Raw genomic sequence first — 27,670 nt, 5'->3', positions numbered from 1 at the left:
CTCTCCTTTCCTTTCCTTTCCTTTCCTGTTTGTTTTTTTTTGATGGGTCTCACTATGTAGTTCAGGCTGGCCTTGAACTCCCTTTATAGCCCAGGATGGCCTCAAACTCTCAGTGATCCTCCTGCTTCTGCCTCCTGAGGGCTGGGATTACAGATGTACACAACCATGCTTGGCTCAAATGTTTTCTTATAAAATAGTGTAGTATTTGCATATAACCTATGTAATTCTTCCATATACTTTATAGTATCTTTAGATAATCTGTAATACCTAATATGAGGTAAATGCTATGTAAATGCTGTTATACTGTATTGCTTAGAGGATAATGACAAAATAGGTCTGTACATGGTCAGTACAGATATGATTTCTTTCTGAATCTTTTCTATCTGTGGTTGAATCTCTAGGTGCAGAACTCAGATATGGAAGACTGACTGTATTCAGCCCTCCTTAGTATCTCCTTTTCAAAGGATGTGTGTGTGTATGTGTGCACTTATGTGTATGTGTGTATATGTAGGTATGTATTGTGCATATGTGTATATATATGTGTGTTGTGTGTATGTGTATTGTGTGTGTTGTATGTGTGTGTATACATGTCTATGGGTGAGTTTTCTAAACAGCCCTTCCACGCTTTAGGTGAATTATAAACAGACCAAGATCTCCCAGGAGGTGCTGTTTGGGTTATAACTAAGACACACAATTCTCCTCATTGGAGTGTGGTGTGGTGGTACTGGGTAATGGCCTCACCAAGCAGTGCCTCCCCCATATTAAGTAGCTGACAGAACTTTTAGGAAGTGGACAGTGCCTTGGTGCCTTTGCTCCAAGAGCACCTCTGAAGAGCACAACAGACTTCTGGTGCTGCCTGCCCCTTCCCGGACCCCCAAGGAGAGGAGAAGTCCCTTAGCATCTCCTTCCTGCCCGCTGCCTGGCTGCCCACACTCACTCCAGCCAGCCTGGTTCCCTGGAGCATGGTGCTCTGCACACACTGTGATAGGAAGTCACATGGGGCCCGACCTTTGCGCCTTATTCAGAGACCACTGCCCTCCTGCCTCCTGCCTGCCTTGGGTCCCTCCTGTGGGCCGAGCCTGAAGATGGGAGCAGCTATGCGGCCCTGGCCTCAAACACAGTGTTGTCAAGAGGGTTTTAAAAAACAGGATGCTAGACTTTGAGTCTCCAAAACTAAAAATATGAAAAAAGAGAAAGAAAGAAGTAGGACACTAGGGCACTTTAAAAACACACACACACTGTTATCTCTTAAGTGGTGCTTTAAAGCTCTAGGTCAGTTTTCTTGAACTTTTCTGAGGATGCTGTATAACAGAGAAAATACTGTGAAAATATCAAGACTACTCTCATTGAGGTTCCTGCCACTTTGGAAAGGGGTTAAGTTTTTCAGAGAAAGAAAACTTTGTATCAGTGGCTCCAGGCAAAACTTACTCTTGATTGGATCCAAATACCTTCAACTACACACACACACACACAAGTCCAAGATTTCCATAATTCAAGAAGACTTGGAGGAATTGAGATTCTACTTTATTTCCAGAATGTGCAACATGCTTTTTCTGCAATTCCTTCCTTTCTCCCTTCCCACTTTTCCCTTTTTCGTTCCCTCTTGTCCTTCCTCCCAGAAGCAATTAAGAAATCCATTCCACTTTAGGACTGTGACAGTCGTTACCCAAATTACATATCACATGTTGCAAGTACAAAATATTTTCAGATACTAATGAAGAAAAACACTTTAAGGGCTAGCAGTTGAGGTGGGGATGTGGCTCTACAGAGCACAAAGGGAGGCATCTTTGATAGGAAATTGAATCCTGGGGGTGAGACAGTGCTTAGGCTGAGGGAATGGGCAAAGGACTTAAGGCAGGAAAGAGGCAATAGGAACAGGATAAATTAGGAGATGATTCAAACTTTCTACCAGCCTGCAAGATCCTCTGTGAGCTTCCTATAATTGCCATTGGTCAACGTTAAAGAGTTCCCAGTAGGGAACGGAGATTATGTGATAAATATCGGTAAACGAGCCCTCTGAGGGCTGTAAGCAGTAGATACTGTCAGTAGATAAGAATTATAGGATGTCACATCAACTCTGAACTGAGTGCAGTCAGATCACCCTGGAAGATGAGGGAAGAGCAGCTCAGGGTCAGGATCACAGGCTTGTCAGTGGTGGGTGGGATTCGGTTCAAAGCCTGTGCCCTCTTATGGGTACATATCTTGCCCATGTGTTAAAAGCATGCCAATTGAGGCTAGTATTTTCCATAAAATACTGAGATCAGTTTCCCTCAAAGAAGAAAATTCTCAATAGCGAAATCCTCTGAATCTTACTTTCTGATTCCAGTGCCCAGTAGAGAAACAAGTTGAAATATCCCATCTTTCAGAGCCAGTGTTCTCATTGCAGATAGAAGCACCCGGGCTGAGTGGCTGCCTGAACATCTGCTCCCTGAGCGGACTCAAGAGGACAGTGACTGAATTTCCACCTCAGTGCTATCTTAGTGGTTAATTTGACTAAGTGTCACATGGTAGCCTGGGTACACTTTACTCAAGTCAATATTTTTGCTACCTAATAGTACACAGAATTATACCTGAAATCTTCCAGGCTGGCAGGGTGCTATTACAAAAGATTGCTTAATTGTAGATTACTACTGTACATTTAAATTTCAGTAGCATATTAAGTTGTCAGACTTAATTACTGTTATATGTTTAGATTATGCAACAGATTATTTAGTTCAGTACCTAAGTTTGCCAACCTGTTCTTCTTGTGATGTGACAGGGTGGTAATTAGAACATTACCAAGAAACCTTTAGATTTCCACAGAGATGTCCAGCAGAGGCCTGGACCCTACTTTGGGGGTCCTCACTCGGCCGCCCTCACTCTAATCTCCCTTGGTGATGCATCAACAGTCTCGGTCCTAGCTTGGCTTTGTAAGCTTAATATGATGTGAAGATGCAGGAAAGCCCACTGATGCCACAAAAGTGTCACCAGTTATGTGGGCACCAGGAGTCTCAATCTCAATACTATTGGGCTTGTTTTATCTGTAGGGCTTTCTCCTGCAGTGCAAGATATTTAGCAGTGTTTCTGACCTCAACTGCTTAGAAGCTCATAGCGTTCTGCAAGCTGGGAAAGACCAAAGCAGTCTCAAGATGCTCTGACCTCAGAGCACAAAACTACCTCATGCTGAGGACCACTGATCTAGCTGTATCTTAGTGCTCAGTATAGAAGGTGCTTTCTTTCTCCTAGGAAAACTGGACAATCCTTTATACTTTCAGTTTTTAAAGGTGAAACTTTCTACCTCTTCAGTAATGGTGTCAGAAGTGTATTAATGTGAAATGAGAAAAATGATTAAGAGAGTCAAACAGGCTTCTCCAAGGATTGAGAATTTCTGAAAACAAATTCCAGATCAACTCCTATGATGACAGAGTAATCAATTAAATTCTGAATGAATATCCACAAGTCTCTTCAAGATGTTCTCAAAATGTGACTTCACTGGTGGCTTACTACCAGACGAACAGACTGTTGACCTCTGTTTAGTGGGGCCTTCTGCCCTGTGTGGACCAATGTTTCTCCAATGTACTGATGAATATGGTTGCATCCATTCGAGAATGACACAAGGCCCACATGATATGTTCTTTCCTGTAGTTCTCTTTTTATCTTTGGGGAATCATCTACTCATATGTCATGATGAGTCCACTAATTTGATATTCCTTCCTTTTCTCTTCCTCCTTTCCTCTCCTCTCTCTCTTTCTACTAAATCAGTCAGCTACTGCCTTACGGGTAGCCTTCTAGCCTATCACAGAGTGCCTGATGCATCCCATCAAATAAATATATTTTTGTTGAATGAACAAACAAAAGGACAAAAATCCCTAAATATAAAGGAATTAGCTTTAGAATAGTAAGTTTCTGTTTCTAGCCTCCGTAGGAGATTAAAATTAACAGGAAAGCTTTTGGTGTTGTCAGTTTACCCCAGGCCTACATTGTATACATGTTTCTGCTTCTCTATCCAATCACAATGTTGCCAGTATGTGCATGCACGTGCAAGCGCACGCGCGTGCACACACACACACACACACACACACACACACATTGTGTGTGGATTTGAGTGACACTAATTGCTTAGCTAAGAATACAGGCAGCAGAACACAGCAACACTTCTAGGGGTGTTCAGATTTGCTCAGTAGAGGTAGGGCTCCTACATCCTTAGTTTAGCTTTTCATGGCACTCATGGTTATTTCTGAGATGTTTTGTTATTTCTTCTGCTCTTCAAAACACCCTGATTCCCTGAATCCTAGTTTGGGTTTGGTTGTATAGTGAGGGTATGCTAAGGAGTTGGTTCAGTTCACCTACCAAAGATTAGGTAATTCCTTTATTCCCAAGAACTTTGTATTTATCTTCCTACCAATAGTGCCTAGGAGCAAGAGAGAATTTTTTGGGCTTCACGAATTGACTTGTGATCATTTTTGTCCACAGCCATAATCACACAGAGCCTTGCAATGCCTTTGACATCCAACTTGTCTGAGGGCTTTGCAAGGTGCAACAGTTCTGATCATAAGCTCTGTGGCTCGAGGACCCAGCCCCTGACCTGGATACAATGGGTGAATCATTCCCAGTGGAAAGGGTTGGGTCAGGTGGAGTCCAATCATGGCATACTTCTGTACCTTGAAATGAAAATCTGTTTTAGATACAAAACATAGGACTTTCCTATTCAGTTGAGTGGATGGTAGTTTTATAAGTCATTTCCTATTTGGTGGGGAAAAGGAAAAACACTTCTTGGAGATTAACCTCAGACATTTCACGGGTGCAGTGAAATAGGCAGAAACTCCTCCAGAATCTAGCTGACTGGCTAATGTCTTTCAACAGGTGTGTAAGCATCTACTAAGTGACCACAATTCCACCAGATACTGAGAGGAATCCAAAGGAGAAAAAAGACAGGATCTCCACCTGAAGAGATCCCCCCAACTTCTTCCTCATATTCTCTTTCCAGTTTGAAACTGAAATAAACCATTTTTAGTCCACAGAAGTTTGAAAGAATCTTAGAGTAAAGCTCCTAAGATTCGTATATTGAAAAGATCCTGCAGAGTCAAAAAAATTGCAGTTTATTCCCTCAACCATGAAACTAGAACTTGTAACTTGAACATCTTCACACACCAGTGAAAACTAATTAGTAACAACAACTTATTAATTATGGTAATATACCAACTGTTATGTTCTTTGATATTAGATTAATAACTAAAAATAATAGCATTTACAATCCTGTGATTTTTTCCCCTTAAAACATGAAAACAGGAATATATACATTTGACTTAGAAGATAGACATTGGTTTTCATAGGGTTGGAATTCCAGAGGAAATAACTGTAGGCTGCACCAGAGGTGCAAGGCATTGTAGAAGACATCTGACCAACCTCTTCTCCACCTCATGATTAAAGTATCTCAGAGAAAGGTTATTCTCCATTCTCATCCCATCCTCCCCAGCCTCTTTCCGTGAGAAGTGCTATTCTGACCTGGCATTGAAGGCCTGAGGTAGGTGGGGCTGATCCTCAGGGACCCGATGTTGAGGGTGGCCATGATGGCCTCTGTGTCCACAAGAATCTGGTTGCTGACTGCCTTGGGTGACGGGGCTAGGATGGCACACATGGCGCAGTCCTCTATGTTGACCGCGTGCAGATCTCCAGAATAGAGTGCTGAGCCCTCATGAGACAAAACAGAGTGGAGGAAAGACCTGTCAGGTGATAGGATTGGATGTCATGGCTTATGGTGAGGGCTGTGATTTTTATGCTAAGGTCTCTCCAGGTTCCAGTTTGATTTTAAAACTTAGCTACCTGGTAGCTGACATGTTTGCCTTATCATTTATTAGTGGCTTATTGTGAATACATAAGCAATCAAGATACATGGTGAATATTTATATTTTAAAAATTTATTATGGGAACACATATATTACCATTAATCTTTCTCCCCCCCTTCAAAAACATTTGTCTTACAGTGCTTGCCACTTTGGGAAGCAGTTCTGGAAGTGCTCTTTTGTGATTGTCCTTAGTTGTGCTGTCCTGGGTGTCTCAACGTCCTGAAATATTTCAAAATATTTACCTTGCTTGGCCATTTTGATTTTGACTAAGAGCCAGGAGTTGTACAGTGCCAGGTCTGGTGAATAAGGTGGGTGAAAACACTATGTAATGTGTTCACAAGACTGCCTTTCTGTTAGATGGCTGTAAGCAGGAGCGTTTCCGGTAATTTTGATCATATCTCAAAAGACACTCACAAAAGAGAACTTCCAGAACTGCTTCAGAAAGTGGCAAGAACAATGAGATACAGTGTTCAAAGCAAAGAGGTGTATTTTAAAGGGGATTAATGGCAATGTGACCTTTATTACAATAAATTTTAAAAATTTAAATATTCACTTTTTAAAATCATATAGCACACATTTCACAGACTCTTCCCAGAGAGCATGTTTGAATGAGACAGAAGAGCGTAGAGTAGAATAGGAGGACATAAATCTATTTCATTTGCTCTAGTGGAGAAGAAAAATAGAGTAAGAATGACAGCGGGAAGGTAAAAATCAGGGAAGAGACAGTAATGAATCTAAATGAGAATCTCTCTTCCTCATCGTGCTAGTAGAACACCCTGTTTGTACTCTCCAGATTAACCTGTGATGTGAAAGTTGCTGCTTTCCTTTTGTGGAGAAATAGGGATAAATCGGGTCCCACCTTCAGGAATCTTGTATCTAATGTTGGTAATTCTTAACATTAGCTGGATCTGGAGACTTAGGGTCATTTTCTCCCTTCCTTTGTATGAACTGAAGCAAGGAGGATGAGATTTGGAGCTTTATGGTGGCCTTTTAAAAAGAGCAAACGCAATTTGCTTCTTGAGACTCATTTTGGAAGTTTAAAAATATTCCTTCCATATTGCCAACATTATTTCATAAAAATTCAAATGCTTTGGTGCATTTCACAGTGCACATAACGGGCTTTTCGTCCTGGGAAATGGTGGCGTAGAGTGCGATTAAAAAAAAAAACTATGAACATTAGATGCAAATACAATTGTAACTGGAATACCTCATATGCATAATGGATCCTGTCTTTGTCCATATTTCTGCAGCCATAACAGGATACCACAGACTGGGCAAATTATAAAGAAGAGTGTATTTCTCAGAGTTCTGGAGGCTGGGAATGACTGCATACGATTAGGGCCTTCTGGCTGCCTCACAACACAGCAGAGGGAATCACATGGAAGGCAGACTCACACAGGAGAGAAGCTGGGAGCAGACTTCATCTCTTATCAGGAACCTACTCCGACCACAATGAACCCAACCTATGATACAGGCATAGATCCCAAGGGAGTAGGCCCCTCATGATCAAATCACCTTTTCACTGAACATGGTTACAGCGACAGCCAGGTTGCAACATGACTTTCCGAAGAGACATTCAAAACACAAAAGGTACATTTCTTAAAAGTGTGAACACAGTTCTCTCTATTCAAACACTCAGAAGGGACCATGTGATACTTTGCATTACATATAAAAAGCCTCCAAAAAAGAGGATAAAGACCATGAAGACTAAATGTTATTACTTTAGGTTAAGCCATTAAGTTAGGATCAGTCTTAGAAAAAGAGAAACTAAAAAGATTTGCATAAAGATAATAAAACAGGGCAGTTTGACCATAAACTCAGTAGCCACAATAGTTGTGCTTAAATCTTATTTTTACTTTACTTTCTTGCTGTGCAATATTGGGCAAGTTATTTACTTTTTCTTTGCTTAAAGAAATAATATCTATCCCCTAGCATTATTTTGAGGAAGAAATGAATTGATAATAGGCCGAGTGTTTAGCACAGTTTCTAACACCTAGTATAAATTGCAAATTATTACCATAATTATTAACACTAGCTCTACTCGTAATGTTATCATTAAAAATATGCACTATTATTTTTGTGGTACTTACAGGCATAATAAATACCCTGGGGAAATTCCTGAGAAATCGCCACTCTCTCTGCAGGTACTCCAGAGACCCAATGAACACAATGTCCTTCAGCTCCTTCTGAGTGTAGTTGCTGGCTCTTAGCGGCATGACAAAGTTCCGAAGCCCTATCAAGGCTGAGTGGGCATCTCCAAATACGCACGCTACAATGTGGTTTTGGAATGTGTGCTTTGGCTTGTCTGTTCGTTTCTGAGGATGAGCATAGGACAGGGTGGGTGACTTCCATAATGGAGATGACAGAAAGCCCCTCAGAGAGAACTCTTTCCTCTCACCCTAACATTTTCAGTCATGTGCACACTAGTACTTTCATGAGGTTAACAGAATTTTTCAAATTGCTTATTATTATGAAACGTATGCAGAATTAGTACAATTATACCTTTTTTTGTGGAACGCCTTCTTATTTTACTTCTTTGGAAAAATTTCTATTTGCCTGGAATGAATCAACTAAAACTCAGTTCAGCATCATTACTCAGGCTATAAAATCATTGCAGCATATGAGGGAAGTATTTTCTTATTTTCATTATATGTTTTTAGTGTTGTATGTGCTATAACATGATTAAGTGAAAAACTGAGACATTCCAAATTCTATTCCTAAACAATGTCTTCTATAGAGCTCTAAGAACTACATTAAATTCTGCAACATGTTGCAGTGTTCAGTGGTTTTTTCATATAGTTGTTTCAATCAGGCAAGACTGTCTTTTTGTGGTTCAAGAATAGTTAAATATTGGTAATTTCACATTGTTCAACCTAACACACTGAAGTGATTCAATAACCTGCATCAAAGAAATTCGCCATGAATGTGAACAAGAAATACTGGAGGGCCATAAAAATTCCATTTGGCCCCAAGCCTTTGAATATGTCTACTAGTAGCATGCTGATTTTTAACATCACTTGGGTAACTCTAAGTTGAGAACAAAATAGTACATAAGACATGTACTTAGATTTAGAATCTCCCATATTCATGGAGACTGATAAAGGTAATAAATATAACTGAAAAACTGGTATTTCTGGTCTATTTCCAGGCCTGAGAAATATCTCCACTTAGGATGTTGGGTGTAATAGGGCAGTGGGCATGCAGCCTGAAGACTTGACTTTGTACTCTGACTCTGTCTTTAGTCATGAGAATGGACAAAACATTTTAACCTCTCTGATCTTCAATTTCTTTGTGTTCAAAATGGTTAAAAAGTAAAATACATGTTAATTTTGTTGTGGGAATTAAATAACATTTTGAAATCATAGTGCTTGACATGAACAAGTATTCAGTAACAACATATTTGAATCTTATCAGGACACTTGAAAGCTGGTAGGCAATAAGTTAAATATATTTAAATTTTGCTATGAACGTGTTCTGGAGTTTCAGGCATGTAAAGAATCTTTCAAATGGATATATCATTCTCCTTTATGCCAAACCTTGGCTGAGTTAAATGGCAAGTTCTAAAAAGCAAGCGTTGACCAAATCTAATAGGATAAATCAGTAAAATCACATATATCAGCAATTAGAGCTGATCACGTTAGAAGATACTGGGAAGTACTATGTTTCTGAGGGGATCTCCTTGAGAGTGGAAATAAAGCTCTCTACTTGTCTAGGGAGCTTTCGTGGAGAGTGGCATGAATCTTAACCAAATCTATTAAATAATTGTCTCTAGTTAACCCGATTAGTTTTAAGTTGAATAATGAGGCCTCTAACGGTATTTAATGTAACATGCCCGAAGTCCAACAATTGCTCTTCTGAGCAGTACTAAACGATTAGAAGCAAGATACATGGCAGAGTACATTTATAGGCAGGCTAGAGAGGCAATTTCTTCAACAAATTGTGGCACAAAACTGTCTCCCAATTAAGAAAGATGGTGGCTTTGGGGGAAAGAAGAGATGTGGTATTTGTCCAAAGAAACTTCAATGGAATACTTCCACTGGGCCCTTCTGCAAACAGAACCAAGTGCAAAGCCTTTCTGAATTTTGCGATTTAGGTATTTATCTCTTAGAGACACAAATTTCAAACTCTTAGCATTTCTAAAATATGCCTTGGAAGTGTAACAAGGGACAGTTTTGTTCTAAACTGTATTCCACATTGAATATCATAAGGGAAGTAGCTATCATGGCAACATGTCCGTGTGCTTACCAAATACAGTCTAATAAAATGTCTGTTATTTCCTTTTCTTTGTCTCTTGGATGCCTCAAACCAACTTCTCAACCTTTCTAAAGATTTTCCTACTGAAAACATGTTTGGCTTCCTGTTCAGCGGATGTTAATTTTGTGTAGTTTACAATAAGACATAATTGCTAAAATGGTAAGTTTCAGCAACCCTAATAATCTTCCAGTTGCTATGACAGATCTGACAATTTTATGCTTCTGATCAAATGATTGATAATAGTTTTACAAAAATTGGAACATATTCTGTCAGGACACTGGCACTGAGCCACAAGGATTTTGCTTGTGTGTGTGTGTGTGTGTGTGTGTGTGTATATATCAAGTAGAAAAAATGAACTAAACTACTTTTGGAAAGCAAGAAAATATTTATAATTGTCAATTAGCCATAGATGAGCAAGTTCTATAGAGTTCTATAGGATACAAATAATTATCTTTATTAGTTAATTTTATCAGCTTATGCCTCATAAGGAAAACCATTGAAGTTATACTTGAGTTTTAACTCTGCAGGATGACAATAGATGAGAAAACAGAAAACAGATAATAGAGGCTGTATTAGGATACAAGACTTTTTATATCCTCATTGTTTACATTTCCATGAGCTGAGTTATTTTGACTCCTGGAGCAGAGGGATAGGGACAGAACCTATGCTATCTATAAGGCTTCACCCAAGGTGTTTGGGGCTGAAATGGAGATATTTAAGAGATACATTTTGGGCTTATGTATTAAATATAAACATAGCCAATTTTAAAAAATATTATAAGAAGTCTAAATTTTAAAACTAATAAATTAGAGAAACGTTTGTCTGCTTGTTTATTGTGGTATTGCGAATTGAACCCAGGACCTTTGCACTGAACTACATCCCCAATCCCTTTTAAATCTTTTATTTGTTTATTTGTTTTGAGACAAATTCTTACACAGTTGCTAAAATGCCCAGGCTGGGCTCTTGGCTTGAGATAGGTTCTCAGACTGTTCAAATTACAAGCATATGTCACTCCAGCCAGCTGAAATGCTGGTATATTTTAAAATAAAAGAACAACTGCAGAGGGTTTATAAATACTAACTTTCCCTAGTGCAATTAAATTAATTAGATTTAATAGCAAAACTTGTTTAATGAGAACATTATTATGAATAATTGAGTTGGCTAAACTTTTAAAGAGGGGGATAGTAGTTGAGGACATCTAAGTGTTTTAAATCTCATCATATCATCCACAAAGTCTTTGTCAGATGTCACATGGGTTGCACTGCACGTCATTCACATGGCTGGTGAGGTATGTGTTTTTCCTTTCAAACTCTATTTGCAAAGAGAAATGACAGGTGCTTATGATTAGCAGAAGAGCATCCTGTGCCCCAAGAAATGCTTTATTTTATTTAGATACGATACAAGTTTACCTACCAAAATCACCTTGTCCAAAGGAGTTGTTTTGCACCAATGAAACATGCCACTGCTATCCAGCTGGTCAAATTCTTGCTCCGTGTCCTCTAGAAAAGTCCTAAATAGGGAGGAAGGCATCAGTCTGAGAACAATTGGGGTTCCTGTGTAACAACACCAAGATCTAAAATGTGATAGATCCTTGAACCCAAAGTGGAGAGCAATGTAAGGAGAGAATGACTGCAAGCCTGAGACTCCAGAGCAAGGGCTCCAAGCTGAAGGGCACAAGTAGCTCAATACTCAGAAGACCTCACAGCTGGAGACATATTGAGCACTTGAGCAGGTTCTCTTTTGACCTTAGATTTATATGCTTCAAAGGTTCTTATTTCTGCTCTTCATTTCTCTACTATCACAGTGTTACTATTGCTTGGCAGAATCATAAGTAGTGTTTTGGGTACCTCAGTCTAGGATTTAAAAGGTGGCAAGAGGTCAAATCATGGGTGGAATCTTCCTTAACCCGGTCTCCGCTCTTCTTTCCATATTTTTTCCTAATGGGTCTCCACTGAAACCACCTGATTTATTAAATGTGCTTTGCAGTCTTTGCAGCTTTCACAAGGGCCTTATTTTCCTAATCTCTGCTCTGATCCTCACCCAGTCTTGGCCAAGGCCCCCCACCTCTATGTGTTATAACTCCACTCAAACCCAAAGGAAAGCTTGTTAGAGACCAGAGAAAACTTGTCTAGAATCACAGAAAGTTTGGGTTTAGAAAGGACCTAGTAAGTCAGGAGAATCTAATGTTAGGCTGCAAAAACAACCTCGAAACAGGGATTTCCCACCTCACATGTAGTTCATTCAGGTGAACAGGTGAGATTTGGATAAACCTAGGAGAAATGCAACCTACTTCTGTTTGTTCTGTAGGGTTAAGACTTTTCTCTGTGAATTAAAATAACTTGTTATTCAACATCTGGCTCAGTGATCCAGACTTCAACTTAATGAAAGCAAGTTTTCCTCTCCTCAACTAGATTAGTTTCTAAATTGCTATCCTAAGTCATAACTTTTTAGATAAAAGGACATACTGAAATTTGAAGTATCAGACCTAAAGTACTGTGGTAGGTAGATGACATCAGCAGAAAAGCCTGAGTAGCGAGGGCAGGCTACTGGAGAAAGGCTTGGAAACGCAGAGGGTAATTACTAAGAAGACTGGCCAAAACCATAAGCAAAATCCTTTATCTTGACATGCACTAAGACCTACCCATAAATTTAGTGAATTTCCCAAGTCTTGGACATTTAACTAACCAAAAGACATTGTAATGTAAGCCTCAAGTTCAGCTTGAGTGAAGTGGATTACCTTGTTCATTCAAATTAATGTCCTTTTGGTGGTTTACATGACCAAAACTCAAGAGCCCCAACACTGCGTTTTAAGAGCCCCTCAGACCCTCTCAACCATACTGGACAGGACTATGGCCATGGCTTTATGCCAAGCTTGTTCAAGGTTCTTGCCAGAAAACATACCCAAGTTCTGAGTCTAGCTTTGATTTCTATCAAGATTTTTAAGAACTAGCTATGTTATCCATTCATAGAGCCATTCTATCTCTCTGAGAGTTTTTTGGACACGTCTTCAGATTTCTCAAAACAAATGTCTATGTAATGTACCCAAGTTGATGGTGAGTGTCTTAGGCATTTTGAGGACAATTTGGAAATCACTATCTTACCCTCAGGGAAGGGGTTTTCTGTTTGCTGCTCTCAGCGCTCAAATGTACTACTTCCTTCTGTGGCTTTTTCTGATATTTCCCTACTTCCCTGCTTTCTCCACCCATCTCACTCTCATGATGAATGAAGAGTCCTTGGAGCAGTAAATAAATGCCCTTTTGGCAAATGGAAGATGATATCCCAAGCACGCTGTAACTTGACTCAGCAAATAAATCACTATGGATTTTTCTATTATAATAAAAGCATGATGTATGTATATAAGCCATCACAGACAGCAGCTTTCTTCATTCTGTTGTTACAGAAAACAGACATGCCTTAGAGGAAACACCTGTCAGAAACCTGTGCAGAAGCAAAGACTAGAAGAGCCCCACTTCATCATAAAGTCACCCATCTGGTGTCTTTTTCAATGTAAACCTCATGAAACTTAGATCACCGTCTTAAAAAAAAACTCTCTTCTTTTCATGCTTTGAAAATGATACAGTCCTTGCAGAAATATACCTTCCCAGAGAAATCAGCAAATCCCCTCTGAGATGACTCAGTTCTAAGCAGGCCTAGAACCTGGGAACAAGGAATGGACTATAAAGGCTGGAGTAACTGAAGGAAAAGGTGGCCAGGGGCACCATCCCAGAGGCTAAAGAAAAAGGCAGATCACAGGTCAAGGTCTCTTGGATGATGGGGTCTTTGTATGTGGAAGAGGCTGGCAAACAAATGCAGAGGGAGTTGTCTGGGACTATCCTTAGCAGAACTTGCTAGGGATGAGGATGAGTTGGTTCCCTGGTCACAAGATGTGTCTCTTACTGCTCAAACACAGTATGGTCCTTTTGCCTGGGAATTCCCAGGAGGCACTGGAACTTGAAATGTGCTCAGACGCATGGTCTAGCTTCCATCTTTGGAACTTGGCAGGTCAGATATACCAGGTGAGAACAGCTTTGCAGCTAGTTTGCTTGTGAAAGTGATGCTTGTAGCTTTCCTTCTTGCTGCCTGCCTTTGGCTGCACCACTGTGCATGGAGCCAGTGTTCGGAGAGCACATGATCGAACACGTCCGAGTAAGGAAAGCAGCTCTTTCCTCTGTGCTTTCTGGAGCCATTCTGAGGAGACTTATTCTCTCACAGTCATCGCAACTTATCCTGTATGAATCCTATTATGTAAAGGAAACTATAAGAGAGGGACCACAGGCTTTTGTTTTCCAACGGTAGCGTTTGATGAGAGAGACTCAATCTGTGAGGTGAATCTCTATTAAGGAGGAATGTTCGGGTTTATGGTGCCAGATCAGGCTGCACGTTTCCAAGGGTGCCAACCTGTTGTCATTATTTCCTACAATTACAGACCTGACTCAGATTAATTGAAAATGATCTGATGATGGATGGATGAGATCCTCTCTCACAATGCCTACCAGAAAGTTTAAAAAGCATCTATAGTTCTATTTCCTCTTTTGCAGGCCTGTTTTAAAAATGTGTTAAGAAATTCTGGCTTATGACCAACCATTTCATTTGAAATCTCCATATACTCCATGGGCAGGTTGTAAATTCTGAAGAGAGAGATTTCTCTGTGGAACGCTGAGCACCATTTTGTTGTTATTGTTCAGAGCTTAAATTATACAAAAAAATAACAAGTTCCATGAAGTCTTAGCATTGAGAAGCCAAGTCTCCTGACTGAGTGCTGGGAAGGGTGGGCAGAATGTGTGTACTGACATTCTTGGTTCTATCTTCGGAAAATCCATTGCAGCTGTCTCTTCATTAAAGTATTGGTCAAGTTCCTAGCACAAGAAGAAGAAAAATCTTCAGTCTCAAGATGCCTTTGATGGTACTGAGAATTTCATGTCTTGAAGGCTATAGTTGCCTTCTCTACAATGACATAGTCTGTAATGACAAGAAGTCCATACTTGACTTGGAAATACTCACTTATTACCTAGTATGACTGTCACATCTTGTATTATGGGGGAAATCACCTCCTGCTCGCACTCACTTCCTGCTCTCAATCTCTGTCTCTTTGTCTCTGACACATACATCGCCCCCCCACAGACCTACACGTACATACTATGGTCAAATCTCAGAATGTGAACCTAATTTTTATGATCACATTATGATTTCATTTTTCTGAGTTTCACCATGCATTCAATACAAGATATAGAAATTTGGGATTTAAAAGAATGGGTAATTTTCAAAGTTCCCCCAAGAATGATTTATGAGCAAGCTGAAAAGGGATCCTGGGCTCTGAGCAACTTCTGGGATCAAGTGACTGTGGAACACTCTCAGGATGGACGGCACAGGGTCTGCCTTCCTGGCTGAATCCATGGGTGAGGGCTCCCTCTTCCAGGAGGAATGGAAAGTGAACACCGAACTCCGTGTCTGCGCGCAGCTTGGCTGGTGATCCTTCCTGATACTTCTTCCCTGAGTAAAATGGAAGGAAACCCACGGTGAAAGCTCACAGGATTTGAATCATTCAGAGCAGAACCCAAGACACCAAACTCTCTTAGGTGACATCTGGAGCAACCTTAGGAAAAGCCATTTGGGAACAAGGAACCTCAAAACCCTCTGTCTGCCAGCTCAGGGTGAACACCTGTTTTAGTTCTGGTTTACTTGGGTGAGACTGGAGTTTCCCATGATGTGAGACTTTCTGGACTACAACTGGTCATTTTATTGCCAAAATAGAGATATGTCTCCTTGATAATTTGAAAAGATTCTAAGGAGGGAGTAGGAGAGGGGAAAAATCTACTTAAAAACCATGCCTGGAAAAACTGTCACACAGTGCTCAGAAAAGTATTCACCTCTGTTTATAAATGAGTTTTTCTGATGCTTAGTGGAACAGAGGAAGCTTGGTGCTCACAGCCTGGCAGGTTTTAAGATGGCTGAGGTCTAGTGATTCTGTTTCTCAGTCTGCCCTGTCTCTCCTGGTTCCTTGCATAAGCAAAGTCTTCATGGAGTCACTGAGGAAATATAAACTTTAATAATAATAAAGACTGTTGATATAAAATCCACCTGTAACTGGGAATTTTTTTTTAAAATATAAAAAAATACAAGGAATCAGTTTAATCTTATTTCAGTTTAGAGAGAAGAATGTAAACTGTTTTAAGGCAAAGCAGATCAGTTGTGAGGAAGTGTCCTGTTTGCTTTTAAATGCTGCTTTACAGATGGAGGCTTTCAAATCCACGGTCTCTGTTCTCATTGCTCACAGTTTACGATTTCCACCAAGACATTTCTCCTTCCCTCTTGCTTAGAAGTAGATGCCATGCCAGAGTTGCTTCAGCCACAGCGAGGGCACGAATAGGATGGTGTTTTTACTGGATAAACCTGTGTCGGAACTTGCATCGAAGCAGCTGTTAAGCTTTGCTGGACAGCTTTTCTTAGAGGGCACTTTCTATGAAAACCTGCATGTGGACAGCTCAGAATTTAAATTGTTACCAGACTGAAGATCAAGGAGAAAGACAAAAAGACAATTTCCTTCTTCCTCACCCATTCCCCAGACGGACTCTCATTTAAATCCCTTTATATTTCAAGGATATTGCATGCAGTTGTTACAAAGTGACGACAAATGAGACATGACCCTGAGCAGCAGGTACCTTTAGCAAGGGCCAGAGACTGTGCCCTGAGGCACTGGGCTGTCTCAGAGCTCCTGAGAACCATTTCCTCAGCTGATCTTAGCATAAGGTTGCACTTTTAGGTGATCTTTCCCACACTCTCCAACACTTTCTAAATATCAGATGACATGGAAAATATACAGGTCGATTTGAAAGAAAAATACCCCCAAATCTGTTTAAAGATACACAGTTTTCTTTGTTCAGTGGACTAGGAACTCAACAATTAAAACTTTGAATTCAATAATACATTGCTGAGACAAAAGCAAATCTTAAGCAAAAAACTTTTCCTTTGTGATGGCATATGGGTATGGAAGTGGGAACATAGAATATATGAAAATGACCTCACTTTTCATTAAATTGATGTACTTCCCGAGGTTTTATGGGATCGAGCCCAGTTCAGAGATTAGCATGACATAAATGATTTCCTTAAGCACAGTGGTGAGAGGCTGGCCTTGGAAAATTACTAACCATAATATTTCCCAAAAGAAATTAAGATTGGAAACAATGGCACTCATCGAAAGTTACAGGTGTGTGTGTGTGTTTGTGTGTGCTCGCGCATGCACTTCTGGGTATGCGGAGGAGAGAGAGAAAGAGGGCTGGGTATCAAATTGAAAGAAAAACTCTGCAGAAGAAATCACAATAATTCTAGAGTGTGTGAATACTACGCATAATTTTCCAAAGAAATAGGAAGTGATTTGTGAAGTCTTTATCCATATTGCTTAGTTTCTCTGAAATCCCTGTGGTTGAATATTGAAATGGAGACAAAATAGTGCACTGGTTATTAGGGAATTTTGGAAACCCTGAAGGACCTATGATGTGCTGAGGGCCACAGACAGTTAAGATTTCCTTGCATCTGGAAGCTGTCAGTGGCAGGGAGCCTGTGAGTGGCAGGGAGCCTGTGAACTGAGGCATCCTGAGTGTTCAGAGTTCTTTACTTAGCACCATGACGTGTCAGGGCACAGTGGGGGTAATGGAGATGGAAGCCATTTGAGATCGCTCTTGACGCGGAGCCCTCCTTCTGTTTGGTGTGTTACTGGTTTGATGAAAGATGAAAAGTTAGAATTACGGGTCTCTGATGGGGCAGGACATGGTTGTGGTTAGTGTTCTCTGACAAAAAATGTGCCTGAAATTGAGTTGTTATTAGGGATGAAAGGTGAGAATCAGGGAGTTCGACTGGGAGGTAGAAGAGGAGGCACAGGGTGAGAGGGCATCAGTAAGGCAGGCAGGGCGAGGTCTCATGTTTAGATGTTCCCTGTTTTAGGTCTTTAAATTAAGGGTGAATGAAGACCGAAGGGAGTAAAGAGTAAGATATTCATCCTGCTCTCTCCACTTCTCATTTGAAATTAGGGTTCTGAGTCTCGTTAAGCCTTTACCTTCCCTTAAGTGCTACTCGACAAGTGACATCCATATCTGAATTTCTTGAAGCTATGGGCTGTCATATCAAGAAACCATCTGCAGGCGCCATCTCTTTCTTTAATACTCCAGAAAGGATTTTTATAAGCCATTTATTCCCATTCCAATGTTGTTTACTTAGTTGCCACCATGGGAGGTGGGGGAGAGAGAAAGAAATGATTCTATAACCTTTGTGGGGACTTTGCCACAGTGTAGTAACTACCACCAAACGCACTCAGATACACATACAGTGTTTTGCAGTAAGACTCATTTATATGCCAAGCCTACGTGGCTGTGCCATGGAACCATTGTGCATGTGGCTAAGTGAGATTTTTACTTGAATCTTTCATTTTATTCTTTTATTTTTATTTATTAGTACACATTTGTGATACATAATAAACATTCATTGTGAGAAGTTGGTATACATACATATTACATCTTAATCCTTATTTCCCCTTTCCTTCATCCCACCCATACTTGATCCTTCCATCCCTAAATTTCCTTCCCATTTCCAACAGGTCTTTCATGTTATGTCTCACAGCAGGGACAAAACCAACCTTTGGTCCATCAGTACTTATCCAGCTGGCAAAAGAGTATTCTTTTGGATGAGCTTTCTAGTATGTCTTAAGAATCATCCAAATAGGAAGTATTCTTCCTATTGCCATGGAGGACCAAATGGAAGATCCAAAATTATGCATTGTCAATGTATTCAGTAAGCAACTCTTTTATAGACTAAAATAAATTTACATGCATACAGGTCAATATTAATACAAACAGAAATAAATTTGCTTTCCTGGTGACCAGATATTTTTTATTATTTTGTAAATAAAATGCTTTTCTGTTATCTCTTTTTGATATAAAAATATCTATGAAAATAGATTTCCAGTACATCTGATCTCCTATCATTCCATGAAAGAATAAAGAATTGTGCTCTGTGAAGTCTTTTTTCAGCTTTGTCCATTAGACCTTACAGAAATTGTCTTTCATCCAGCATTCAGAGAAAATGTCTAACAGCAACTACACCAAATTTCAGGTGCCTTAGTGACCTGAAATTCTACACTTTCTACACTTTGATTCCTTTATCTTGTATACTATGTTTTTGATGCAGTGGAAAATTGAGATTCACAATTAAGAGTGAACTGCTATGTATATGGACATTCTTTATTTATCCCTACTTTTCCCAGCTTTTCAACAACCTTTTAATCTAAACTCAAAACTTTTTCAGTAATTGTTTGGAATAAAAGGTACAACATTCATCAAATTATCTTAAAGTTAATCTCCACCTATTATTTTGAGACATTTTCTGTGCTAGTCAATTTAACTGTCTGGAGCAAGATTGGCAGTTTTTCTTTGCAGGACCAGATAATACATATTTTAAGCCTTAGGCCAAGAGTCTATATTGATATTATGTAGGTGATTATATAAGAAGATAGAAAATTAATTTATACACATATAGTTTTACATATATATTTACAATATAAAATTGTAGTAACAGTTTAGTATTTGGAAGTCCCCTAAAATCTGCATTCATAAAATATTATTATTTGAGCTTTCTAGTATGTCTTAAGAATCATCCAGTCACATGACTTGACCTAATTTGGTCTGACTCTAAACTTCCTCAGTAGCAACAACCATTCCCAGGGCACATTTTTCAAGAATGATAAGCAGCAATTTTTAAAATTTTGGATACCCAAGACAAAAGTAACAGTGTGGCAAATAAGAGAATGGCCAAAATCCTTAAAAAGGAAAAGCTAGAGAGGGAAGTCCATAGGAAGCTTTGAAAAGTTTTGAAATATTAATTCCAGTAATCTTAAAACACATATCCACATGCATCTGCAGAGCTGGTCCACATGCCTATGAACAACCTGAGATATCTCCAGTCACCTCTACCTGCCACTAAAACTCTGCACACAGAATAATTCATGGCAAAGACGGAGATGCAAACTTCTGGAGTGATGAATTAATTCCCTAGCAGACACACTGAACCTACTGGCAGAAGCAAAGTAACCTACTGGCTAGGCTTTTAAATAAACTCAGGGCAATCACAAAATTGAGTAACAGATGTGTGTCAACACACAGCAAAGGATACAAGCTTGAGAGAATTAGTTGTGGAAAATTGCTAAATAGCAGAACCATAGTGAACAGAATGTAACAGCAGTGAACACTAAGGTGAGAGAGGGGAATAATTCCAGAATGCCTCCTATTACTAAAACTGTCTGACTTACAGTAAGAAGTTATGAGACACAACAACAGAGGAAGTATGATCCACACATAGGAAAAAAAGAACTGTCAATAAGAATTGTCCCTAGAGAACAAAGACATTGGGTTTCCAAGACAAAGTTTAGAAGTAACTTTAGTTACAAGTGTTGTGAACCCTTGGGGCATTATTGTGGGCTACCATACCCATTCCATACTTTTTAAATGAAATTATATACTTTAGCATAATGGTAGCTGGCTATGCATCTCAGTAGCTGCACCTGAGGGATACAGGAAACAATCTTTACATTCCCTTACTTGGTATGACAAATGGCAAGGTGTAAACATCTGTGGAAAAAATGTCAACTAGAGATTTTTATGCACAGAATGCTTCATGTAAAATATTTTGCATATGTATTCCTGAGTATCACAGGGAGTAAAATACACCCATACCATTTTTCTGTTCTGAAAATATCTAGTATGCCATAGTAGAAGATGGGTGTGGCTCGCAGTAGCTGTGCCTGGGGTAAACAGGAACTTATCTGTGCACTCACTCCTTTGGCAGATGATACCAAGGTGAATACAGGAGCTCCAAATCAGCAGGTGAGTTATACCCATGAAATGCTCATTATTGAATTTCTTGCATTCAGGATTTGTTTGCTTTAAAATTTTCTTTTGATTTTTATGGTAAAAGGAGCCCAATTCAGGGCAATGGTACATGAAAAATGTGGTCTGTGTAGCTTTAGGCAGTATATGCCAAAAAGATTTTCAAATATGGTATAAAATATGTCCTGCTCGATGTAAAGACATACACTTTCAATTTAGAAATTTATCCTGGAACTCAGCCACCATGTCTTTATTCTTATAGTAATTACCAAATGATTTGTGAACAGACTGGTTGCCCTTATCTCCAAAACCAGTTGGAATGTGACATTTGACAACTGGTTTATCAGTTTCTGATTGATATTACATTTGCTCACAGAACACAAATTGACCAGTGTAAGACTTGTATACAAAAACAAAATAGAAATTCCCAATGAGATGTTCCAATTTCAAAACAAAGAATTGCATAGTACAATCTTTGGATTTCAGAAAGATAAAAAATTGGCTTTACACATGGCAAAGAAAAACAAACTGGTACTGTTGATGTCAACAATGGACAATGATGGAAAAACTGACAGAGAAATCTTAAGCCTGAGATGCTAGCTTTTTACAACAAAACCGAAGGTGGAGTAGCTGTTTGATGAGTTATGCAGCAACTATGATGTCACTCAAAAAGCAAATTATTGGCCAATAGTTGTGTTTTACTTGATCCTAAACATATGTGCAATGAATAGTTTGATAGTTTACAAAGAAAATAACAAGTACAAAGTATCATGGAGAAATTTTCATAGAGGATTGGGACTGGAACTCATTAGAAATCATTTACAACAACAGCAACAAAAATATGTTTCTGCCCAGGGAACTATGCCAAAAAATTATGAAGCACATTGGTGAGCTGACAAGTGAATAGACAGGTACAACATCACAAAGACCTACTACAACAACAGAAAAACCAGAAAAAGGTCAACTGTGCCCGACAAGAAAGGACATGAAGCCAGGCCTGGTGGCACACACCTGTGGTCCTAGCACTCTGGAGGCTTAGGAAGGAGGATCGTTGTGAGTTGAGACCGGCTTGGGGTTCAACGTGAGCTCAAGGCCAGCCTGAACTGTACAGCAAGACCTTGTCTCAAAAAAGACAAAAAAAAAAAAAAAGAAAGGACATGAAAAGAAAACATACATGTCAGTATAAGTGATACTTGTGCATGGAACATGCAGTTTTCACCTGTGAGGACTGCCTGTGTTGTGACAATTGAAGAAAAGATTATTTTTGTGGTTGACTGTCATTAGTATTTACCCTGTAGTTCACATAGTTATTTATCTCTGATGATAACTATTAGGTTTTGTAAACAAGTGCATAGCTGATGTGAAACTGTTGATGTCCATTGTAAGCACTCATTGCATATCGAATATTTTGTTTTAGTGATATCTTACTTCCATGATAAATGCACATTGTACAATATAGTAAGAAGTTCCTAATAAAATAGCAAGACTGGTGAGATGTCAAATATGTCCTACAAAAAAGACTGAGAAGCTAAACTTATGTGCTATCAGGGTAAATGAGAAGTGTGTTTGGAACATGTAGTTGTCATGTGTGAAGACAGATGTGTGATATATGTTCTGCCATAATACATGTGTGAAGACACATGACATCTGTAGAGCTGTATTGATATTTTGTAGAGTTCTATGGGTATTTTCACTGTAGTTCAAATAGGAAATTATTTCTGATGTTATCATTTAGATTTTGCAAGCAAGTACACAGCTAATGTGAAAATGATGGTTATTCTAAATGTGCAATACATATTAAGAATTTAATACTTTATTTTACTGATATTTTATATTTCTGTTAACGGCATATTATATAATAAGAACCTCCTAATAAAAGAACAAGACCAGCAAGGTGTCAAGTATGTCCTACAAAAAAGACAGGAAAGCAAAACACATGTGCTTCAGTGTAAGTGACATATGCATATGGAATGTGCTGTCGTTGTACACGAAGGCTGCCTTACATGTGATAATTGAAGTCAAGAGTGTTTTTATTGTAGAGTTCTATTGATATTTCCATTGTAGTTCATATAAGATTTATTTCTGTTTTTTTAGACTTTGTAAAGAAAAAACAGTAGATGTTGAAAATTTTGATTTTTTTATAATAATAAATACTAAACATTCAATAATTTACTTTTGATACTTTTTCCTGTTAAGTACTCATTGTTTAATATAATAAAACACATAAAATTAAAATTAATAATTCATCAATAAGAATATTCTAAAGAATTGACATGGGTGTTTTATACCCTTCAGTGTGACCCTTTTACACAAAATTGCCATGATATGTTTAAAGAACTAAAGAAAACTATGATAACAATATACAACCAAGTATGGATTAAATCTCAGTAGAGGAGCTCCACAACAGAACAGAAGTGATGGAAGAAAGAATCAATGAACTTGATTGTAGGTCAATAAAAATTATACAGTCTGAGGAAAAGAAAGAAAAAATATTGGATAAATGAATGGAGCTTTGGAAAACTGTGGGGTAGAGTTGGGTCTGGTGGAAAATGCTTGGAATCCCAGCACTCTTGGTGGGGCTGAGGCAAGAGGACTGCAAGTTCAAGCCCCACCTGGGTAGCTTAGTGAATCAGTGAGATCCTGTCTCAACATAAAAACAAAGTAAATAAAAAAGAGCTGCCAATGCAGCTTAGTGTGAAGTCTCTGGGTTCAATTCTCAGGACCACAAAAAAACAAAAGAAGCAAAACCCAACTGTGTGACATACACCATCAAATGTAGTGACATACACATAATAAGACTTCCAAAAAAAGGAGGAGAGATACAAGGCAGAATAAAATTTTAAGTAAAACATTTTTAGGCAAAAAAGTCACAAAGTTGATTCAGACAGTAATTTATATATTTACGAAGTTCAACAAACTTTAATTTGGGCAATCTCTAATTATTCACAACTGGATACATAGTGATCAAATTGTTGAGAGTCAAAGACAAAAAGGATCTTGAAAACAGCATGTATAAAGCAACTCCCCTACAGGAACCCCTTCATAAGATCAATGGATGATTTTCCCTTGTAAACCATAAGAGCCAGAAAGCCATAGGAGGACATACAAAAGGTCCTGGCAAAACAGAGGCAGTCAATAACTCAGCACAGTATTCTTTCAGATGATTAAAGGATTAAGACATTTCCAGATAAACAAAAATTTTCCAGGACTGCTGCTAACTTTACTACAAGGAATTCCAAAACAGTCCTTCAAGTTGGAACTAAAGGATAACAGATACCAGGTGAAACCACTGGGAAAAAAGTAAAGGATATCAGTGAAAAGAATTACATGTGTAGTATATACCTTTGTATTATTCTACTTGATTTAAAATAAAAGTGTGCACTGTAATTATAAACTAGTGTTGATGAGTGTATAAATATAAAAGATGTAATTTGTATGAAAATACAAAATGAGATAATAGAGTCATATAGGAGTAAAGTATTTTATAATATTGAAAATAAGTCGGAATTAGTTCAAAGTATTGTTTTAAATTAAATTGTTAATTTCCATCCTTGGAACACTGAGTAATAACAAAAATTTCTAAAAGAAATAACAAGATAAAATGGTAGACTAGAAAATATTTAACAATAAAGCATGCTGTAATGAAAGAATAGATAAAAGAGACAAGAAATGTGGAAAGAAGATGTAAGTCCTCCGTTACTCACAATTACTTTAGATATGTTAAAGGCATTAACAAAGGGGGTAATAATAATTGTAAGACATATATCCTATTTTTCAAAGATACAAGCACAATTAGGTTGAAAATAAAAGTATAGAATATAATATACCGTGCCAGTGGCGACCAAGGGAGAACTAAGGTGGCAACACTCATCATAAATAGAATAGACTAAAATAAAAAATGTATTAATGAACAGAAGAAAGATATTTTACTATGATAAAAGAGACAATCCATTAGGAAGACATGAAAATTGGAAACACATATACATCTAAGAAGACAGCCCAAAACACATGAAGCAAAATCTAACAAAATCCAAAGAGTAACAGACAACTCCAAATAATATTGGAGACTTTAAGATATACAACATGAATGGGACAATTAGGAAGAGTATCATCAAGGAAAGAAAAGCCTCCAGCAGCAGTACTAAATTCCAAGACTTGACAGAACTTTAGAAAATTTTCTCCTAAGGCAGCAGAATATACATTTTCTTCAAATGCACATGTAACATTCCCTGAAATTATAAGTTAGACTAAAAAATATGCTCTCATGAATTTTCAGTTATTGAAATTATTCAAAGTATGCTTGCGCCCACAATGGATTACAATAAGAATAATCAAAGAAAAATTTGAGAAGTTCACAAATATGTAAAACACAAACAACACATTCTAAATAATAAATGAGTGAAAAAAGAGCTCATAGGAGAAATTAGAAAACACACTAATACGAATGCAAGTGGAAAAACAACATACCAAAACTAATGGCATGCAGCAAAAGCAATTCTCAAAAGGAAGTTCATAGCTATACCTGCCTATATTAAAAAGAAGAAATATCAAATGCATGACCTATCTTTCATATTACTAAGCTGGAAAAGGAAGAGTCAACTAAACCCAGAGCAACAGAAGTAAGCAAAAATAAATGAAATAGGAAAGCATATCAAAAATCAATAAAATCAAGTGTTGGTACTTTGAGATTAGAAAATGTACAAACCTTTAACTGGATGGATGTCTTCAGAAAAAAGAAAGAAGGCTCAAATTACTAAAATCTGGAATTAAAAGGGGAATATTTTATTTATAATGAAATAAAAATAGTTATAAGGATTCAGTATAAATAGATCTCAACAAAGTAGAGAATGTAAATGAAACAGACAAATAGGAAGTAAGACAGAAGCTGTTGAAATTGAGGCCAAAAGAAACACAATCTAGACAAACACATACAAGTAAAGAAGTTGGGTTAATATTGTAGAAACTTCTTACACAAAAAGTTCATGCTCAGATGTCTTCACTGATGAATTGCAAGAAACATAAACATATTAACATAAATCCTTCACAAAGTCACATTCCTCCAAACTAATTGTGTGAGGCTACCTTTCTTGACTCCAAAAGAAGACAGCGATAACACAGGAGATCACCATGGCAACACAAAAATTCTCAAGAATGGTAGGAAAGGATCCCTGGAACATGTGAAAAGCATTATGCACCATAACCAAGTGGAATTTACTGTCTGAATAAATCTTAATGCAAAATTGATTCAATATCCAGAAAAATCTATTGAATATATCACATTAATAAAATAAAAGGGAAAACTACATGATCATTTCAATATAGTCAAAAAAAGAACGTGGAAAAATACCATATATTTTCATGATAAAACTACTCAGCATATTAGAAACAGAAAGTAATTTTCTCATACCAATAAAGAGCATATATGAAAATCTCACAGCTGACATCATATTAACTGATGAAAGACTGAAAACTCTCCACTTATAATTAGGCACATGACAAGCATGCCAATTCCCATTGCTTCTAGTCTCCTCTACTCAGGACAGTTAGGTACACACACACACACACACACACACACACACACACACACACACACACAGACCTGTAGATAGGAAAAGATAATTCTATTTCCATATGAAATAATCATATATATGGAAGATGCTAATGCATACATACATATTGCATAGATACCCACAGAAAAATCTATTAGGACTAATAAAAAGTTTCACCACACAGCAGGATACAAGACTACTATACAAAAGTGAGTTGTAATTCTACACTTTCACAATGAAAATAAAATTAAGCAAACAATCCTACTTATAACAGCATCAAAAAGGATTCAAATGCTTCGGAAAAACCTTAAAACATATGAAAGCTTTTACAGTGAACCCTACAAAGCTTTTTGAAAGAAATATAAGAAGATCTAAGTAAACAGAAAGATATTGCATGATCATGGCTTGTAGGAATAAATATTAAGATGGCAAAGCTCTCCAATTTGAAGATTCAAGTCAATCTCTAGCAAAACACAGTTGTATTTTTTAGCAGAACATGACAAACTGATTCTAATATTCGTGTGCCCATTAAAGAGACTGAGATTAACCAAAGTAATCATGACAAAGTTGGGGAATGATATTTATTGATTTAAAAAGTTACTACAAATTACATTAATCATGAAAGCAAGTCACTGGGATAAAAATAAATCAGTATAGCAGAAATGATAGAAGAAAAGAGCCCTTACATTTATGCTCAAATCATTTTCATTAAGGGTGCTGGAATAATACAATAGAAGGAAAAGTATTTTCAACAAATACTGCTGGGACAACCAGATATCCACATGTAAAAGAAAGAACTTGGATCACCATCTTACAACCTATACACAAATGAACTAAAATGAGTCAAAGACTTAGACATAAGAGCTAAATGTAAACTCAGGAGAAGGCATAGGTGTAAATCTAAGGTTTTAAACATTTAAACTTTTGATTAAGTAATGGTGTTTTAGTTATAACACCAAAAAGCAAAGGCAATAAACAATTATTTGTATGTTATCAAAATTAAAATCTCGGTAGTTCAAGGGACTCCATAAAGAAAGTGAAAAGAAATTTGGCCTCATTTCGTGAATTGAAACACACATTTGCCAATAATGTACTTGACAAGTGAATTAGGCAATAATATATTAATAACTTATAGCTTAACAAAAAACCCAACCAAGTAAAAAATAGGTAA

At 37.9% G+C, this 27,670-nt stretch overlaps 1 protein-coding gene across 1 annotated transcript in view; it reads right to left on the bottom strand.

Annotated features, from left to right (window-relative positions):
• The window catches only part of LOC102010135 (potassium channel subfamily U member 1), a 133,212-nt gene that overhangs the window by 3,849 nt on the left and 101,693 nt on the right, over positions 1-27,670 (bottom strand). The window contains exons 20-22 of the mRNA XM_005398473.2: positions 11,493-11,589; positions 7,916-8,140; positions 5,485-5,671 (exon numbers count right to left, since the gene is read on the bottom strand). Of these exons, the coding sequence (XP_005398530.1) occupies positions 5,485-5,671; positions 7,916-8,140; positions 11,493-11,589 (509 nt within the window). The remainder of the gene's footprint in view (positions 1-5,484; positions 5,672-7,915; positions 8,141-11,492; positions 11,590-27,670) is intronic.

The sequence above is a fragment of the Chinchilla lanigera genome, unplaced genomic scaffold, assembly GCF_000276665.1.
Source record: "Chinchilla lanigera isolate Chin_1 unplaced genomic scaffold, ChiLan1.0 scaffold00062, whole genome shotgun sequence".
Taxonomy (NCBI): domain Eukaryota; kingdom Metazoa; phylum Chordata; class Mammalia; order Rodentia; family Chinchillidae; genus Chinchilla; species Chinchilla lanigera.
This window is presented reverse-complemented; position numbering and strand designations above follow the sequence as displayed.